At 34.7% G+C, this 21,792-nt stretch overlaps 1 protein-coding gene across 1 annotated transcript in view; it reads left to right on the forward strand.

Annotated features, from left to right (window-relative positions):
* The window catches only part of COL5A2 (collagen type V alpha 2 chain), a 155,161-nt gene that overhangs the window by 59,550 nt on the left and 73,819 nt on the right, over positions 1–21,792 (forward strand). Inside the window, exon 2 of the mRNA XM_022567234.3 lies at positions 19,025–19,249. Coding sequence (XP_022422942.1) covers positions 19,025–19,249 — 225 coding nt within the window. The remainder of the gene's footprint in view (positions 1–19,024; positions 19,250–21,792) is intronic.

Below are 21,792 nucleotides of genomic sequence, written 5' to 3' on the forward strand. Positions count from 1 at the left end.
ATATCTTCTGAGTTAACCCAAAATTTAGTATTCATATTTTATTTTATCAATTATGTTACATAGAAGTATTTTGTTCAGAATTCAAATGTTATGTTCAAAATTCAAATATTATTATGAGAAATATGATTAACACATACAGTCTCTCCCTTTCCCCTCTAATTTGTTTTGCCAAGTACAAGAGGTAAATTTAGCTAAAAGTTTTACATATATATGAAGAAATTCTCTTGGAGAGACTGTAAAACTAATTGAATCATAGTTTTTATTCTCGTCAACAATTTGGTTTTTAAATTCACACTTCACTAGCGTTGCTAGATTTTCACCTTTTGGGGCTAAAGAGGGTATCATTAGTGTGTTCTTCTGAAGCCAAATTGCATCAAGAATCATCATATATTTTTCTATCCCCCAGGTCCAGACAGGCTGAGCATCTTATTAGTGAGCTCCAAGCCTAGTTGTTTATTGTTTCTGCTCAACAGAAATCCCCCTGCTTGTGACACACACACCTTTCTCTGTGAACTAAGCATAGTACTTAAAGCTGCCTTCAGTATCCAACAGCAGCTCAAACCCAACCTTTGACCCTTAAATCTTTTGTCCAATGAAGTGTCCTAAAACCATCTATTTTGGTGTCTTAAGACAGTCTAGTTCATTAAACTTTTTTTTTTCCAGCTGAGAACTCTTTAAGCAAAAGTTAATTTTCTCACTGAATGATTGTCATATTTTCATGAAATTTTTGACATGGCATGACCAATTTAAGGACAAAACAATTCTTAAAATGCTTTGTATTTTATTTGCTGTTAAGTCACAAAAGTGTCCCATTATATGAACTTTACAATATACTTAACTGTCAAAGTCATTTCCTATAACCAAGAATGAACTTGAAATCACTGTTCATGATTATAATTTTCAAAGATGACATTTCTCCTAATAAGAATGGTCATTTAAGATACTATATTATTTCCTTCAGATCTCTACTTACATTCTACTTTATCTGTGAGATCATCCCTGATTATTCAAAATTAACCCTGGTTTCCCCTTCCCATTCAATTCCCTTCTCTCCCAGCACTCCTTGTCTTTGCCTTGCTGCAGTTTTCTTTACTTGTCACTATTAGAGAGATCATATGATAATGTATTTAATTTGCTTATTTTCTGTTTCCCTCCACTAGTTCGTAAGCTCTTTGAGGATGAGACTTTTTATGTTCTGTCCACACTTACCTTCCTAACACTGGTATGGTGCCAATACAGAGCAGGTACTCAATATGTATGCATTGAATGAATGAAAAAGAAATCTACTGAGATTTTTGATGTGACTTGGGATTTTAAATCTGGACTCACAGTTAACAGTTACTGTGCAAAAGGTAAGATTGTAGACTGGTTGATCCTCTAAATGCTCCTTCATCTATAAAATGAAGTGGACATATCCCTTTAGAAGAAATGAAAGATATGTATGAAATCTTTTCAGAGCCAAAGTGGCTATTTAAATATGGTAGCATTCCTCTGATTTGATTTCTCCCTTTCCTTTTTAGTTAACCATGCAGCTGTAATGAACACCTACTGTGCCTGACATCACCTACTAGAGATGTCAAGAATACAGATGTGAACAAAACAGAGACACCCTGCCTCAGTGGAGAGTGTAGTCTAGGAGGTAGTAAAGCAAAACTTAGGGTTGAATATGATCAGCTTTTTATAGAGGTACCCTTTTGAAATTGAGCACATATTAGGTGCTCAATAAATAATTGTTCAATAAGTGAGTAAATGAATTTTTTTAAATTCTCAAGCAAAACTTAATCTCTTTTCACTTATAAGTGAAAAGCAAACATTTTTTTCATAGACTCTCCTCTCACAATATCTCTGTGATTAACAAGATTTGGAGTAAATTATCTGAAAGTACACATGGATTTTTCCTACAAAATACTGCCATCTTTCCATGAATTACTAGAGGAAGGAAAATTATCATGCAAAGCCAGGTGAGCCTGATCAGAAGTAAAAGTATTCAGGCATGTGTTGCCCATCACTGTATCACCAGTGTCCAGGGAAGTGTCTGGCACAGAGAAGATAGAAAATGCATTTTTGTCGAATTGAACTGAAGGAATTAAGGAAGGAAAAGTATTTTAATTCTGTGGCCAAAAAAGATCTCTAGAATATCACAATACATAAATCTTACTTCAGTTAACTGCTCATTTCTTTCATATTTCTTTGCTTCAATGTCAGTTATGGTCATAAAATTCATAACTGCTATAGACAGAACCATTACAAGGGCATAATTTAAAACAACTCAAATGTTCATGCCCCCTGGGGGCATGAACTTTATTTTACGTCACTATAAACCTCCCAGTATACTATATACTATAATTTAACTGTATAAAATGTGTATTTAATAAATGGCTAAATTATAATCTAATGTCTTTTCCTAAGTCTTAGCATAAATTAAGTTTGAATGAATGCACACAATACAGTTAAGTCACTCTTTGATTCCTAACGTGAAAATAATTTCCTAGACCACAAACTTTGTCCATTTTGAGATTAAATAGGTGATTTATGAAAATAAACATCACCTAGTAGTTTTTGAATGTAAAAGACAGAAGAGGGTTTTAAAAAATGAAAACAAAAATGATATTTGTCATATAAATTTTATTTTGTCTACACCATTTTTCTCTATGTATTCTTGAATATTTATGGAATGTCTCAGAATGACCTCTCAAAATAAAAGGAACTAAAAAGTTATTCTTCAATCATTTTACATTTTTCATATTCAAAATATGGATTTTCAGATTTCTTTAGCAAACTGTTTATGAGCTGGGCCTTTTTTGGTGAAATGTGAGGGATTTTTCCTGCCAATTTATAAAAGCACAGAAAATAGGCTAAGGCACAGCTGACAGCCTTCCAGCTTTACTAACGCCAGCCATCTGTTTTCTATAAGGTAGTTATTGTTTTCTCTTGTTAAATTCTCCCTGTGAAATGTTTTCCTTGAGATTTCTTTTTTTTGTCTGAATTCTACCTAGTGATACAACTCACTAGTGGACCATAAAGGCACAGATGGATTCTCAGGGAGCTTTGCAACTTCTTACATTCACAATAGAGTCTCACTGTACTGATCTAAATTGTACACTTTTCTAGGGAGATTTATTACTAAAATACCAAAGAGTCATAATGATTAAATCAATTAATATTTAAGGGTATTTATACCTTAAAAAGATGATTATAGAGTGAGATTTCAGATTTGTGGTAGTTCTTTGTGGTAAATCATTTATGGAGGGGAATGGAGGGAGATTTATTACTAAAATACCGAAGAGTCATAATGATTAAATCAATTTATATTTAAGGGCGTTTATATCTTAAAAAGATGATTATAGAGTGAGATTTCAGATTTGTGGTAGTTCTTTGTGGTAAATCATTTATGGAGGGGAATGGCATTTAGCTTTTATCTGTGTTGTTAAAATGAAGGAGCAGAAAATATATTCTTTAACAGCTTGTACATAAGGAAGGAAAGGCCCTAAATGGGCATGATTGCACTAAGGAACAATAGTTTTCCTGTTGTTTCTTCCATTTAAAGAATGTAGTACATCATTGGAAGTGCTTATTGTGATGACTGTAGTAATATTCCCAAATCTGGTATCAAAATACAGAGAAGCATTTTAAAAATAGAGATTTCCAGGTGCAAAACAGAATCAGAATCACAAGAGGTAGGGTCTAGGAATTGGCATTACAAAAAAATTTTTTGAGTAGATTCTGATGTACCAACTTAAAATAAAGGCTGAAATTAAAAATAAATTTAAAAGAAACCCTTCAATTTGAGGGATACATAGCATTTAAAGTCACAAAACCCATGTAATTTTTATGGGACTGATTTTGGGTGAAATCTTTGACTGAAGGAAGAACTGAAATATTATAAACTATGGACTTAAAAGTAACCTGAAGCTTTAAATGGCTCTGAAAGGTGATACTGGGGTTTGCCTCTCAACCCTGCAGGCTCAATACCACTTACTTTTTAAAGGCATAACTGGCGGGCTTCCCTGGTGGCGCAGTCGTTGAGAATCCGCCTGCTAATACAGGGGACACGGGTTCGAGCCCTGGTCTGGGAGGATCCCACATGCCGCGAAGCAACTGGGCCCGTGAGCCACAACTACTGAGCCTGAACATCTGGAGCCCGTGCTCCGCAATGAGAGGCCGCGACAGTGAGAGGCCCGCGCACTGCGATGAAGAGTGGCCCCTGCTTGATGAAACTGGAGAAAGCCCTCGCACAGAAACGAAGACCCAACACAGCCAAAAATAAATAAATAAATTTATAAAAAAACAAACAAAACAAAACAAAAAACATAACTGGCAAGGTATGGGTCATATTGGCTGAAATCACAAAATATTCTGCGACGACTTAAAAAGCCTCTTGTCAAAGTGCCACATAATTAGCTGTGATTACATTAAACACAGGTGTACTGCTGTGGGCAGGTAGCTCAGGTACTGTGGCATTAACAGGTCCAACTAACTGCTATAACAGCTTTGTCTGGTATCATATGCTAACTAGAAAAATTCCTCTTGCCCTACAGAAATCACATTCCCCCTCCTCCCTTTGTCTTATCACTGCTCTTCTTTGAAATCTGAGTGTGCTTCTGTTTTGTGATGTTGTTTATGTGGACAGACCAGACTGGTTGTTAAATACTTGACCTCGGGGTGCTTTGTGGGAGAAATAGGATTCCTCCACTATGATCATAGCCCTGTATGAATGGATTTCTGCCAATATAATGTAGTGCAGGACTTCTCTCTCCTTCCTAACTATGCCAGATTCTGACAGGTACTCATGAGGGGGAGAGGAGTGAACATGAATTTGCTTTTGGTATACATGTAAATGGAGTCTGGGAACCTCTGTGCTAAATAATAATAATGGTTGTGTTTGAATAACATATTGATTTTTAAAAGCACTTTCACATCTATTTAGTTCTCAAAACATCCTTGTGTGAGGGGTAGTATATTACCCTATTTTTTAGAGGAAAAACCTTGAGGATCAAAAAAGTTGTCATTTGCCAGAAGTTATTAATACATAAGTAATATTTACTGCCAAGGTCAAAAAAGCAAAATAAAACAAAAAGCTTAGCATTCCTCAGCTCCTCAATTTTCATTCCCCATGTACCACTTTGCCTTGTAGAGGTTCCCAATGACTGGATTAAGAGTCAAACTACATCTGAAAGTTTCATCAGTTAGAGCTGCAAGTTTGCCCTCTCATTCCTCATTCCTTGTTGTCTTGAACTGAGTTGGCAGAGTACTACTTACCCCGAAGGTGGAGCCAAGAAAGAGGTGCCACTTCGTCCATCCCTGTCCCTTTAAGCTGCCGTTCAATTTCTATTTCCTCTTCTTTCTCTTCTCGTTCCCTCTCTTCCTTCCAACCATAGTGAGTTACATATAGCAACTGGTTAAATTCTACTTCTCAGTTCGCACCTGACACGCAGCTTCCACCAGAAAGACTAACCCACCCCGCCTACAAAATGCCTGAAACAATGCTTGTGTGTGCTCCCTTAGCATCCTGTATTTATTTCTATCAAGATACTTATCATTACATACTTTAATTGCTTGATTATCTGACTGTCTTCCTCATTGGGCTGTAGCTATTTGGAATTAGGATGGCATTTTTTGCTTTGTTCAGCTCTAGTACATGGTAGAGAAAGGGCACATAGTAGGTGCTCAATATTTGTTGGCTGGATAAAGGCCATATTGCCTCTCCTCATGGCCTTAGCATTCCTTGGAGTGTTTCTGTGGATACTTCTTTGGAGACTCCAGTTTGTACCTTTACTCTGCCAAGACCTTTCAAGACCCGTACGTAGCACACTGGGTTGTATATGTTTCATTTTACTAAGCATGGTCGTATTTGTCATTGCCATTGTTAGGCCTTTGGTTTGGAATGCATTTTAATTACAATGCTACCTCTATAGGGGAAATTAGATTTGATTTACATTATTTTATTTACATGCTTCACTACGAAATATAACTTATTCTTCCTGAGTTTTAGGACTTTTTGACATTTTAGTATAACTGCTGAAGAGCTGATTTCCTCTTTCCTCTTAAGATATTCTGCAGAATGTGATATATCACTTTTCTTGAAATCCATCCTTGTTTAGCAACATGGAAAGAAATAAAATTTTACAAGGAGGAGAAATACTTCTTTGATTATAAAATAGTTCCTAAGTATGAACAACATTTTTGAAATAGAAATTATTAATTTGGTGTTAATAATCATAACTGAGGGAAATTTGCCATAGTCTCTTTCCATCACACAAGATACCGCCATGTAAACAGTCCATATATACTGACTATTAAATAATATACATTTTGCTACCTGATTGTCACATTGGCTTTTTTTCTTTACTAATTTTTAAATTATTTCACTCTTAAGGTTGACAAACTGAATGATTGTTGAACTAAATTAATCCCCAATAATTTAAAGTATAATCTAGTTCCCATATAAGAATTATTTTTTAAAATTATGACATCTTTAGAACACTCTAAATGGTGGATTTTGTAATCTATCATACATGGACTGGCATAAAGTAGCACAAAGTCATGGCTGAGAGAGGGTTATCACTGCATATTTCATATTCCTGCTCCGGGTAAACTCTTCATTTACTCCATGGACAGTTTAAGGACTCCAAAACCTGGGAGCCTATAAGAGATGAAAAGCCTCTTATTTTATGAGATGAGATAGAATGTTGAATATATAAATTCTGCTATACAGGACTTACAGTTTTGTGTGGATATGGAGAATGATTTTGTCTATGCCTTAGAATTCCTAACTCTAAGAGAAGTCATTGGTAAATGTAGATAGGCATGAAATAATGCCTCTAAATGTATTCTGTTTGGCAATTAAGATGCTGAGAATGACCTTATTCCCCTATAGTTGAACCTCTGCTACTCCGGAGAGATTTCTATTGGTGGAGACATACTGTAAGGGTTTTCTGTTTGTTTATTTGTTTGTTTTTGTATCTAGCCCACCTTGTCATCTCATTATCTTATTTGATAATATGATCCAGTCATGAAAAGTCTGGCTGAGCTCATGATAAATCCCATCAGCCTTTGTATTTGATATTTAGCCAAAAAGTTCCATTAAATAAATCTTAATCACTACTGTTCCATTAACATCATAAGAATATCAATTCATCCAATTAGTTTCCATTAAATTAGGATGCATACGGGTCAGGTTTACATTTTTATTAGATCACATTCCCTCTTTTATTAACATAAAACAAAATGTACAATCACATCTATTCCATTATTTACTTTTATTTCTAATCATTATTGCCAGTCACATAGATTATGATGAACTGATAATTATTAAACAGGAAAAAATTGAAGTTGTAGATTGGTTCTTGGAGGAAGTTTCTATTTTCAGAGCTCTTAACAGAAGATTAAATGTTATAAAAAGGAAAACAGTTAACTTTTGTAAAGTCTAGTTCAGACTTCAGAAAAATGAAAGGAAATGAAGAACTGAATATGATGTAATTTAAGAAGCAGGTGTTTGATGGTTTCCTTTTAAATTATATTTTTTAATGTTGAATTTCATTGACTTTTCCCCAGTGGCTTTTTCAGCATCACCTCTTTAGTTTAAATAAAGTAGATAGAATAAAGTATATTGTTTGCTATGAGGAGAATCACATTTATACAATGTAAGCTGAGTTTTCTGGGGGAAAATTTCATTTCCTGTGCCCTATAAACCAATCTAAAAAAGAACTGAATAACAGTTGGTATGCAGTCATTTACTATCCATACCCATCAAAATGCCTGAAAGCTTATTTGTGTCATGGAACTAGTTTTCCCCATCAATATCCTGTGAAGCCTCAGGAAAGCTAGGGGAAATTTCACAGGATATTAGGATGGTAACATTTGGTGGCTACACAGGCATAGCATCAGGAAATGAAATATTGACCATTTAGAGTTGGGAGCTGAATAGGAAGAAAGAATAGAGTTCATATTCTTAGTATGTTTCACTTGCTTCCCTTTGAAAACAAATTCATTAAAAAAAAAACAAACGATCTCTCCCTTTTCATATCTCTAAGAATGCTTTACTCTTTTAAATTTTTCTTTAAAGTTAATCCAAACTCCTCTTGTTCTTCATCCTTCATGTGGATTGTCAGGTTATTACTCTCACGCATTCAAAATCTACAATTGGAGTGTGAATTGTAAATCTTATGTATTCAAAGTTGTCTTTCTTTTAAATACTCTCTAAAGTAGCAGTCCAATTGTCTAACTTAGAACATAGTTATTAGGAATGCGTGTTTCTTCAGATATTGGCTCTGCTACTCTCTAACTTTGTGATCCTGATTGACTCCAAGCCTCTACCAGGGTGGTTTAAGGATTAAATATAAAATGTACATAGGAATTTAGCATAGCTCTTACAACGCAATAAATAGTAGCTGTTAATATTTATACTGGGTTGTTCTTCCTTAGTATTCATCCCAATATGCCTTAAACAGGGTTTACAATTTTTTCCAATCAAATTTATCTTTCCAAAACTTGAATTTCATTCAATGTCCAGACCATCCTCCTATCCTGCAGATATCTGTTATTAGTTTTCTAGGACTGCTGTATAACACGCTGGGTGGCTTAATAAAACAGAAATGTAATGTGTCACAGTTCTGGAGGCTACAAGTCCAAAATCAAGGTGTTGGCAGGGCCATGATCTCTCAGAAACCTGTAGAGGGATAATCTTTCCTTGCCTCTTCCTAGGTTCTGGTGGTTGCCTGCAGTCCTTGATTTTCCCTGGTTTGTAGCTGCAGCACTTTAATTTCTGCCTCTATCACATGTGTCTGTGTTTCTCTGTGTGTTCTCTTCTCCTCTTCTTATAAGGATACCAGTCATATTGGAATAAGGACCAACCCTATTCTAGTCCAACCTCATCTTAAGTAATTACATCTTCTAAGGACTTATTTCCAAAAAAGGTCAACATATCTTTTGGGGGGACACAATTCCACCCACAACTGTATCCAATAAATGTTACTTCCTCCATTCTATCCTGAACCTCGAAAGTTATTTTTTAATTTTTCCAATGCCTTATCCCATCCATAGTTAATCAAACTCTACATATTTTCTGCCTGGTGTCTTATGGATTTACCCCTCTTCATTCCCAGAACAACTATTTCTCCTAACTACAGTATAACATTTTAAACTAATGGCCTTTAGTCTCATTTGCTTCCAATTCACCTTAAATTCTGTTGTTAGATTAATATTCCTGAAAGCTACTTATACATTCTCCTATTTATTCACTTATTCATTTATTCAATAAGCATTTACTGGACATGTATTATGTGTCAGGCACTGTTCTACGTTCACAATACAGAGAGAAATGAAGAGTGTTCACCCTCAAGAAATGTACAGCCTGATAGAGTTTACATGTAAAAAAACAATAGATAGACTGTTGCAGGTATTTTGCCAGGTGTACGGACAAGATGAGATCAGAGCACAAAGAAGATAGTGACCAAATTACATGTGGGAAAGGGTTAAGTCATGAAAACCTTCCTAGAGGAAGAAGTGTCACTCATAGCAAGAATTCATAGCAAGAATTTTCCGTATATGGCACCATTCCCTCCTGTTATGACATGTTTGCCCTCCTCTCCATGCCTCTTTTAGGTGGTTCCTGCTCCCATCCCAGGCAGAGTCTTCCTTACCTCCACCATCTCAAATACCTTGCATTTTTCAAGACCTACTTTAGACCCCACTTCTGTTCACACCTCCTCAGATAATTTCACCTCATCGTGATCTCAGCTCTTTAGATTTTTTACCCATAATTCCTTGAACCTAGTGTCTTACATAAACAATGTGCTTCCTTGACTAATTGTAGTCATTGGAGAAATAGCTGGATAGAAGATAATTTATATTTAGATAGCCCTTAGTAAATATTTATAAAAGTCCTTAGTAAATATTTAGTAAAAGTTTATAAAAGCATGATTTTATAAACTTCCTTCTTATTTTTTCAACTAAAAGCTCTTCTGGAGTAGCTTATATGTCTTTTACTTTTGTATCTCTCTGGCATGGGATATGGTCAGAGACTCTTGATAAATGCTTATGTAATCTATGAAAGTGGATATGAATAGATTTGCTGAGTATAAAATAAGTGAACCTCTAGCACAGATATTTGATACCTTATTTCTCACTGTTTTCTAAATTATAAACTGGCACCCATGGTTGAAACTCATTGTCTTTCAAGCTAAATGTTACACAATACAACAATTTTTGACCTCCTAAAATTTCAAGGCAGCATAATCCAGAATTCTGTATCTAAATTGGAGCAATGGTATTTTAATTTGGCTTTGCTGAATTTCCAAATGGCTGTAGAATTGGACCTGGAAAAATGCATTTATAGCTCATCACAGTGTTGCCAAACTTAGTCATCGGTGGCAACTGATTCGTCCCGTGTTGCTGTGTGCCGCTGTCCCAGGTTTCTGCACTGTCAGGCAGCTCCAAGCACCGAAGAGCCACATCCCTGCTCCCCTCTAAGACACCCACCTATGTAGGCATCAGGAAGTTTAGAAACAAGAGTGCTGTTGTTTTACCCTCAGACAAGAGAATAGATGCCAAAGAGATGAAAACAGGAAGTAATGAGTGAGAGGAAGTGCCTGTGCTCCTTCAGATCCATCCCAGCTAGTTGGTAGAAAGAAAGTGTTCGTTGCTTGTTACCAGAAATGAACCAGGAGTGATAATATTATACAGCCTGGAAGTGAATTTTTGGAAGAAATCATTTTGGATATTAGTTTTAGCACTTAAAAAAAAAACTAAAAAATTGTTAAAGAAAGGAAAGAAAGACATTACAGAACCCTTTTGACTTCTCTGACCTCTAGCCTCGGTGAAGTGCCTCTCTTAAATATTCCCACAACTTGGGTTTGCCTCTAGTTTTACACTTAAAGAACTGTGTCCTTCTAGTCTATTGCTGGAATGGTTCCCTAACTGTTCTGTGAGCTTCTTGAGGATGGGGAGGAATTCGTAACTTGACCTTTGCTTGGCAAAGTAACAGATGGATAATCAATATTTGTAAAGTAAATAAACTATATTATCAAAATGCATACGTTATGTTACTTTGATGTTTGTTTCAAGAGTAAGCGCATTTACTTTATAATTTGAAACTATTCTTAATGCCGAAGCTATTGGAAGACTAAAACATCCAAGGAGGCCTGAAAAACGCACAGCGGAGCAGCTGCACCATGGGGGCTGCTGGGATGGTGTGAATTGTGGCTTTCCACTCTCTCACTGCATTCAGACTATCCTAGGGTTCAAAGTCCATTTTCTTACCAAAGAGGGCATTGAAGGACAGTCAGTATGTGACCAATCTACTCTTCAATTAATGCCTTTTGGAATTCTGCATTCCTTTCACTCCTAGCTTATTTGCAGCCTGCTTTTATAAACATAACTTTTTTTCTTTTTCCCAAATGATTGAAGATTGTTTTTGTTTGGGATTCTAGAAAGCCCTCAGGTTGATGTTCCTGAGAATTTAGTTTTAGTTAATTAAAATAAATAGCATTAGGCAAAAACCTCTCAAAACACAGAGGAAGATTTCCAGGATAAGAACCAATAATTCAAAAGGGGCTGGGACTCATGTAGGTCAATGAGAAAATAGAATTAAGTTTATAAAAATTTCAACGTGTATGCAAATTTTCCAAAATGAATTCTTGAAATATACATGTGTACAAACTTATTTTTTATCCTATAACAAAGTTGCATTACCTTTTGCAACTTCTGTATATTTTGATTGTTTTTGGCAAGGAAGCTGGACTCCAAATGTCTCATTCCACCACCTAAACTGTGTTCTTATACTAGACAAGTATTCACTAAAACTTTCTGGATAAATAAATACTGGTTAAATGGATTAAATAATGCCTCCATTCCTTTTTCCAGATTGACTAATTTATTTGGATTAACTTTCAGCAGCAATTTAAGGCAACTTTATTTGTCATCTCCTAGTATATTTCATCCCACCCAAAAGTGAAGGCTCATATTTCATCTTTTCCTATACATTAATGAGTAGAGAAACTGAGGCACATATCCTTTACTAAAGTAAACAACCTAGTTAATGTCTTTTTGTTCAACCTAAATCTTACGCTCTACAGCTTAGCAAATGTTCTACATTCTTCTCCTCTGATCTCAACACCAGATAACCCAATGTGCTAGAACAAAAAAAATGTTCCATAGCTATCTGGGATTGAACAAATAATGAAAAGTCTTTTGAAAACTCTAAATCTTCTTTCTTAAAACATGTTTTAAGAAAATAATGTGTGTTCCTTTCTTTTATAGATATCTTCTTTTCCTGTACATAAGGGTGTTTTAATTTGATCTCCATTCATTTACTTATTAAGGGTAATAATTTCTCAGAAGCACTGAGAAGTTATTACCCTTAATAACTTTACAGTTATTCTAAATAACTGTATTTACAGTTATTTACTTTAAATACAGGTCAAAATCGTGGCTTTTGGCTTTACAGGTCAAAATCTTGGATTCCATTTTTTGTATTTTTCTTGTCCAAACATAGGATAATGAAATATCCCTAGTTTAGTTCTGTAAATATTCTCTTATAACAATAACTCTTTTTAGTTACATAATAACTCTATAATTACAAAACAACTCCACCATCTAAAGCTGCTAACACAAACAACTAATATTCAATTCAGTTAACAAATTAACTCAACAAATTTTTAATGAGCATCTACTATGATCCTGACTACTATTCTAGAATATCAGGATATATCAATGGACAAGCCAGAACAAGTTGTATCTGTCCTTATAAAGCTATAAATCTATCATGAAGAGACACAAAATAGACACAAATACAATAATATAGTAGGTTCAAAAGTACTAAATACCACATTAAAAGAAAAAAAAGCAGGAATTGGTAGATGGAGGATGACATGGGTGTGTGTGTGGTAATCTTCAATTTTTTGTAAGGCGGTCAGAGTAGGCTTCATGGAGAAGGTGACATTTGAGCTAAGACTTGAAGGAGATGAAGGAAATCTGAAATGTGGGTACTACATGTTGCTCAGAATTTGTTACTTAGTTTATCTCCAGACTACATAAAAGTCATGATACTACCCATTTGAAGAGAGAAATAGCTAGGCAGATTTTTGGCTCTCTTCTTTATTTCAAGCATTGTCATTGCTGGAGAGAGATTAAGCAGACAGACTTCATTCAAAACAGTTCGAAACCTTTCATGCATTTAGGCAGGCATTTCATACAGTTGGCATAGCACAAATTGTACTTAATTATTCGTTTAGGATCAATATTTGAGAATAGAACTAGGGTTTGCTATAGATATTACTACTAAAATTTCTAGTGTTTTCAATATAAGGCAGGCTCAATTCTCTGTGTGGTGTTTTTACAGCTAGTCAATAGTTTGAGCCTTCGGTTGGAGAAAAAAAAACGATGTCAAATGCATTAACAGACTGAAAGTTGGTTTTCCAGACAAAACTGAGATGAGCATTGCATGTGCACTGTGTGTAATTTTAGTTTCACATTTTGGCCACAATCATTTGGATTTCCCAATGATACATGGAAAGAAACTTAAGTAATACCTAATATAAAAGGTTTTCCTTTTTATTTTTTCCATTTTAAGTGAAGGAAAAACAGCAGTTTTACTAGTTAACTGGAAAGCCTTTGCATATGAGATTGAGAAACATTTCATGACTGTATTGAAGAAACTAACTACCTTTGTACAGTTTGTCTAATCTCATTATTTGTATGTTTCACTGAAATACTATGTATACATTGTCTTCTTTTTACTTTCTCAGATTTCAAGATAAGCTTTCAAAATTAATTGTTATTATATTGCTTTAGAATATTAAATATGATTGTCCTAGTGGAACAGAAATTTAACTCAGCTCAAATAATCATCAAATGGCTACTTTTGTTCAGTTGGTACAAAAAAATAGAGAAGGGCACAAGAAAAGTAATAGTTTGAGTAACCATCCTAAAAAGGGATTTAAATTCAGAGGGCTCATTGGAAAGTGAAAGTGTATAAGTGGATTGAAGAAGGAAAAGATGCAAAACTTCACAGGCCTGCTCCATACTCACCCACCCTCTCTCTCACAGACCTTGAGGCTGCAGTGGAAAAATTTTGTCAAAGTATGTAACAGATCCCCCTCAGCTATCCCTGGTGGCTTCATATGTATCTTATTTTTTAAATGTTGGGGATCAGATAAGGAAAAAGAAATGATCAATGTGGAATTGTTGGCATTGAGTCAGAAGGGTCTAAAGGAAGAGCTGTATACTCTTCTTCATCTCTCCGTTGTGTTGATAAACAGTGCCTGAGCGCAGAAGGAAGGGAGGGATTTCCTTGGAACATTCTCCGGAACTGAGTCCAGCAGCTGGGGCTGTGCTGTGCATTGGTAAAGGCAGCATCTGTGCTCTGGTCCAGAGGGACCAGTGGAGCTGCTCTGCTGCTGCTTCTCTTGTCCCATAAAGTGTTCTCTGCCCACTTCATGAGGACACCAGCTGACTGTGCCATGTTTCTAACCCTTCAAAAACTTACAATTAGAGAAACTTTAAATTATGTTAACCCAGACCTTCATAACCAGCAAAGGGACCTAGACCAACTGGGCCAGGAAGGCTGAAGGGCTGCTATAGCTTTTTGAAAATTTTTTCAAAATGTGAGCGGCTATGACGGACACAGTTTTCTTCCTTTCTGGCCACACAGAAGTCTAGATGTCAGGGGCATACTTAACAAGAACAATCAAGTGACCCATTTCCGTATTATTCAAAATAGGGGTCCTCAGTGCACATCCTCTCTGGGAAGTTTAGGGAAGGAGGAAAGAGAGCTTCATGTGCTATCTTTTTAATAAGCACATCGATGAACTAGTCCTTTCTTCCTTCATTCACTCACTCATTCATCCACACAGCAAATATGTTTATCAAAGACTAATTATATGACGTTGGATGTGAAGGTTACTGAGATGAACACATGTCTGGCTCCCAAGGAGCTCACAGTCCAGTGAGAGAAAATGGTCTGAACAAACACTTGTTTGAATAAGAGACTTAAAATTTCTGTGATATGCGAGCACATTATTTCTACAAGGAAGATGTTTAGTTAATGTCTACAGAATGGCCAGCATGGGCTTAGGAGCACTTATTTCATATATTTTTCAAAATTTTTAGGTAGACCCCAATAATTTAATATTAAAAATAGAATCACATCTCTCTTGGACAGTCAAAGGTTTCAATAAGGCCATTTCTATACAGACTTTTTTGCACAAGTATAATTATATAAAGGAATGTAGCCCTAGGGTGTGGGCCATAGTTGTCAAGCAGCAGCAGTTCTGATGTCTGAGTTTCTAATTGTCTATTATAATAAGATGGTGGATTTGTTCTGCCATCTAGTGATTAAGAACTGAATTCTTACAAATAAATTTAAAAGCACCTAATCTTTGTGAGAAGACAAATCTCTGAGGATATATGAGAAACACAGGACAATTGAGTTACTCTCAAACAAAACATGGTCAGATAAAATACATCTCTTCTCTCTAAGAGATTAGTGCCAAGACGTTTGTGGTAATGACTTTGCAATGGATTGGTTTAATTTGTTGGAACATTTGATAAGGGTGAAAGAATCATGTAGCTTGGAAGATAAAATTTTTGGAAGTTACAACACCATGGAAGATTACAAAATAATGGCAATACAATCAGATGTCTATAGTCTTCCTCAATTTTAGGAAAATTAAAGAAACATACATAGAAAAAATACAAGTGTCAAAGTATTTTGGTTTTGGAATTCTTTTTCAGATTTTATAAGAATTTTTAAACTTCTGGACCTTCAATTAAGGTTAACGTCAGCTTGCATTATTTTATGATTTCTATAGAGGAATCAGGAGGGTGGTATTGACCCTCTCAGAATGTCATATGAGAATTCTTACTTAGTTATTTTTTAATAATATTGTCATTCATAAAATAATTATGTCATGACTACTTTACTGTAAATTGGCTGCAATTTTGCTTCCTATTTTACTTTTCTTTTTCATTTAAATAAACATCTATGTAGAAAACAGAAGGGACAACCTAATCATAAGGTACACAACTACCACGTACAAACTTGAGAACTGCAAGACACCCTGTATTTTCTACCCAGTGTTTCTTTGTACATGTCTTTCATTCAGACACGAAAAATCAGAGTTCACTGAGTTTTTGTGCCCTCTGTGATGTGCATGGATTCTGTGCCGGGGAAGAGAGGGCAGGTTTTAGCAGCGAATGTGGTTTTTCATCTCCTTGCCATTTAAAAGCACTCCAACTGACTTTCCACATCATATTAAATTTAATTATAAATTCTCAGGGAGAAAAGGACCAGTGATGACTCAGAGTATAAAACTAACTTTTAACACTGTCATTTAAAGCAAGTAATATAGTGCCCGTTGGATTGAGGTCATGCTGTCTTAAACTTTCAGGAAGAAACTGACCTTCTGTGAGTTAACACAGACTGAGAGAATGTGTCTTTTTATTCCAACCTTGAATGAGCCACAGAGAACAGGATAACTCACCCCTGGAGAGTCTCTCACATATTTTAATGATGTTTAATCAACAACATCATTGTATGTCATCTCGTTTTTTGTTTTTCACATTCACTACTTCCCCATATATAATTGTTTCATCAGTGAAATTGAGATCTACTTCACAATGATAGTATATATTTTTGAGAACGGAATAAATATACTTTCAATATTTTGCACATGCAGTCCTAGGCACATACCCACTTAACCCTCAGTAGATACATGTGAACACTTTTGCCTCCCAGGATGTGGGAAGGGAGAAGCAAGCTAACAGAACTTGTGGTGTATCTCATTTTCAGTCAGTGGTATTTAGTGCTTGTGATTGGATATTTCTTTCTCAATCAAAACATTTAATGAACAAAGTTATTCCTTTTTTACTTAATGGAGTAGTTCGATGGACTATGGGTGTAAGTCCATTTCTATATAGGTTGTGTTTTGTGAAAACATTCACCATGGAACTACATTGTTTCAAAGTGATTTTTCTTCTAAAAGTAACACTGCTTATTTGATGTACAAATTTCTTATATTTTCCAAAATAGTTCTGCAGGAAAGCATATTAAAGCAGGATACTTATTTTCTCCTTAGTTTAAAATGCCTATAGTAACGCTGGATAGACAGAGCCAATATTGTTTTATTGAGTAGCTATATATTATGTGATAAATATCTTTTGATGAAAATGAAACAGATTAGAAACTTTGTGCTCTTCTTATGAATAACACAGAAGCCAGGATGTGGTGTCGTGCTCTGAAAACAATTTTCCATTTACCAAATATGTGATGAAAGACTAAATATGTGAGGCAAAGTATTCCATAGAGCAGTGAGAAGAATGCTATCCAAGAAAAACTTTCTGAAGTTAGGAAGATGGATATTTGGACTAATGTCTTTAAACTGAAATCATTTTCATCCGTAGTTCTATATTAGCATTTGACTATATTTATTGTGATAAATATATAAATATAACTAAATATATTTCAAAAACTAATTGTAAATGCATTTTTAAATTTTTAGTTTTATTTTTGTAAAGTGCAAAGTTAGTGCTGGTGCAGTTAAATTAGTGAACCATAATTTAGATTCATTCATTCATTCATATCCACCCATTGAACAAGTATTTGTTGAATGTTGGCTCTATGCAAGGTATGATGTCAAGGTTTAGAAATACCATGACGAACAAGACACACTAGTTCTTACCTTCATAAAATTTACTGTCTAGTGGTGGAAATAAGAACATAAACAAGGAAAAAAAATGAATACTAATTGTGATAAATCTTATGAAGGCAGTGATTTTTGCCTAGCCATTCCATTTTAGTAAATATTTAATTACCTTGTATATAATACAAAATGAATGAAGCACTGGATCGATGGGTGAATGGGTTCTTTAAAGAGTTCTGTGAAGCATTTCAATTCGGTGAAGGAAGTCTACTTTTATAGGGTAGTCAGAGAAGAATTGTGGGGGGCAGGTGACAATTAAGCAAACCATGATAGTGAGCTATCAGAGTCTGAGTTGAGGGATGGAAAGGTAGTGCTAGGCAAAGGGGTCAAGTTGTACAAGGACTGGGAGGAAGGGCCTTTGGGCTTGAAAAAGGAGCTTTGAATTTAAGTAGTTGGAAAGCTCCTGAAGGAATTAAGCAAGGATTATATGATCCACATTATGTTTTGAAATACTATAGTTTTGTTTCTTAAGAATGACAAAGTTAAAGATGTAATATATGTGTTTATTTTATAGTAAATGTATAAGAGAACTACGATGTGTATAACTGTGTGTATGTTTTCCAAATCTGCATTAAATTTTTATCTAAATATAAGAAAAGTATTTGGCAGATATTAGGTTATAGCTTACCATACTGTTTTGGTTGTGACTTTCCTTAATTAATTTTTTTTCCTTAATTAATTTTGATGCAAAGATAATGAATGCATTACCTGTATAAGCTTTGCATTTCCACTACAGTTTAGGAAACACCTTTAGTTTCGGATGTTTAGTGGAAATCTATTCCATGAAATGGGTCACCATTATTCTTTTTTACCTTAATGTTTAAAATGAATTTAAGTTTTTCTTCATGGTATGAGAATATATATTGTCTTCTGTTGTTGTGGGATTTACTAATGGAAAATTTCTGGTCAGTTTAAAGTGACATAGGGTTCACCAGACGCTGAAATTATGTATTCTCTTTGGAACTGTTCTTTTCCTGCTTTTCAAATGGTTTATTTTGATCCTTCTGACATGATCTTACCACGTTTGGTTATTTGTATCTTCAAAAATGACCTTGGGAAGCCTCTGTGACTTAGTATACTTAACTTTGGATCACTTTTTCCCCCCTATCATGCTAGAATATAAGTATCATAATAATTTAATTGTGAATTACATGCTTTGTCTTTAAATACTAATGAAGTAAGTTCATCTGTGTTTTGCCTCCTTAGGAAGTTATCGCTTAGCCCAGAGTTTTTTAGAACCCACAAGATGACTCACCTTCTTAAATATTTCCCAGATTCCAAAATTTCAGAAGATTACTAACCTCCTTTTTTTCTTCTTATTTTAGAAGGATATGGTGAAGAAATAGCCTGCACTCAGAATGGTCAGATGTACTTAAACAGGGACATTTGGAAACCTGCCCCTTGCCAGATCTGTGTCTGTGACAATGGCGCCATTCTTTGTGACAAGATACAGTGCCAGGATGTGCTTGAATGTGCTGACCCCGTAACTCCCCCTGGGGAGTGCTGTCCTGTCTGTCCACATACAACTGGAAGTAGCAATACCAATTTTGGTAAGAATACTTAGGGCCAACTCAGAACTGGTCCAATGATTCATCTTTATAGTAACAGTGTTTTTTGCTCTCAGAATTCAGCAACCTAAGAAAACAAGCCACTATTCAGTGGTCTTTGGGGTTAATAATTTCTCTCACTCACTTTATCTAACAGTAATGAAAATAAAGTTATTTCTTGTCTTAAAAACCAGGGAATTTTTTTGGCTGCATTTTAAGTGGTTATGTCTAATTTGAGAATTCCTTGTAGTACTTAAGATGGTCATTTGTTACCCTATCCATGCTGGGCGCCTCCAAGGTATTTGTTGCTTTTCTATGAAGTCCATTAATATCTAAGAGGAGATCTATAAACACATTTCTCTTCCCTGGTGCCAGCTTTGACCTTGGTAATGGAATAATAATTTCTAATGTAATTTATTGCCACAGCACCCTCTATTACAGTGGCTCAGAAATGCAGAATGCTTTTAATGTTGGCTAAGAAAGACAAGAGAATGAAATGGATTTCCTTGAGAAAACAATGATATAACTTACTGGTTTTTAAAAGTTCTTTTTTGGAGAAAAGTGTTTGTGTTTAACATAGCCTGTGTATTTGAGTAACATGTTAGAAAAACTTCCATATAAGAGAAACAAGTTCATATTTATGTGTTTTAGTGAACCAGGTAAGATTAATATTAAACTTTTAGGTTATTTGTTTTAGCAGTCATGAATGGAGACTTGCATGCATCCTTGTCAATACAGTGTCAAGGCTTTATTTTTTCCCCCAAATTTCACTGCAAATAACAACAAATATGATGAAGTATTCAAAAGTATTTTCATGGAAACATTACACAGTAATTTACCAATTATCCTCTTGGGTATCTTTCAACAGTGACAATTTGCCTGGAATAAATACCCAAACTTAATTTTTAGCCAGGTAATACGGAAGATGTAATGGGAAGAATTAAAAACAAGACACCAAAGGGCTACCTGAAGTAGGTACAATCTGCACAGAATCCCCAGGAGTAAAGCAAAATTAAACCTGTGGGAATAAGCAAGTAGTATGTTGGAACAATGGTGGCAAATATCAAAAAACAGAGCAAAATATACAACTTCCTACAAATAGGTGGTTTACGGAAGCCCAATTTATTCCAAGATGAATAACGAAAAAAAAAAGAGATGACAACAGCATTGATACAAAGATACTATAAGGAAAAAGGTAGGACAGTTTAACGAAATTTATGAGATAACACACTAGTAAATATACTATCACAGAACAGATAGAAAGTCTGACCAACCATTTAACCATAAACTAAATAAAACTTAATGAAGTAATTGAAAGAAAGAACGTCATAAATTAGAAATACAAAAAGAAGAAATAATGAGTAAATAAGTAGAAGGATAACCAAATCATCATAGGGAAATGAAGATGAAATAGGAAGGTGCACAAGGAGAATTGATACTGCAGAAAATACAATAAGGGATGTAGAAAATAGAAATGAGAAAAGTAAAAATAAAAAATAAAAATAGGGAAAAGGATTTGAAAGAAAATAATATAGAAGATATGTAAAGGATAGCCCTAAAGAAGAATCCCAAAGAAAAAATAAATGCAATAGAGCAGAACAAATAATGACATAATCCAAGAAAACTTTTCTGGAGTAAAATTAAACTTTCATTTTTGATATTGAAAAAGGAAACCAAGTGGCTAAAAAAATTGACCCAGAAGAGTCAGCATAGAGACATATCTTAGTAAAGTTATTAAACTTTAAAGAAAAAGAGTCTTTTGGAAAATCAGTGAAAAAGAATGGATAAATTCTAAAATGAAAAACTATTCAGATTAGTCACAGATTTCTCCATAGTAATAATATTCAATACCAGAAGAGAGTGGAACAATATCTACATGTTTCTCAAGGAAAACAATATGTGGAACCAAAGTTTAAAGATAAATCCATTCTCTCCTTCAAGTATAAAAGTTATGGAAAAAACAGTAAAACACACAGGAACTCTGGGACTCTTTCCATAAATTTCTTAGGGAAACTAACTATGGGACAAACCCAAGACAACCAAGAGTTAATTGGTGAAATTGTCAAAGAACTGACATGAGCATTGATATATTTAACTCTAGAAAGAGACTAAAACAAAAGTGCAGTTTAGGGTGACCGATGGGAATGTAAATGTTATTGAATCTGACAATATAGAAATAATACAACTAATAATACATAAAGAGAGAAGACAAAAAGGGGCAAAGTAGAGTTGAGTTTGCTAATTCCTCACCTTTAAGAGGCAGAAGTCAAAGAATATCATTCAAAGCTGACAAATCATATAGAAGAAGTATAGTAGCACATTTAACACTACAGAGATAAATACTAGGGCATTTTCTTGTCTTAAATTGCGTGCTGGAAGAAAGTGTAAGGGTCAGAGAACAAATAGGAAGCACTGTAATTTTTATCACTGCTCATTTTAATAAAGCTAACAGAAACTGTCTAAATAAAGATATGAGTAATATAAAAGAATAATGTTAAATAGTAGAGCCAATATATGAATCTTCTCAAACATCAGAAAGACTAACA

This window comes from Delphinapterus leucas, chromosome 8 (genome assembly GCF_059928025.1).
Source record: "Delphinapterus leucas isolate spDelLeu-1000000601 "Yukka" chromosome 8, BTC_Dleu_Yukka2, whole genome shotgun sequence".
NCBI lineage: Eukaryota > Metazoa > Chordata > Mammalia > Artiodactyla > Monodontidae > Delphinapterus > Delphinapterus leucas.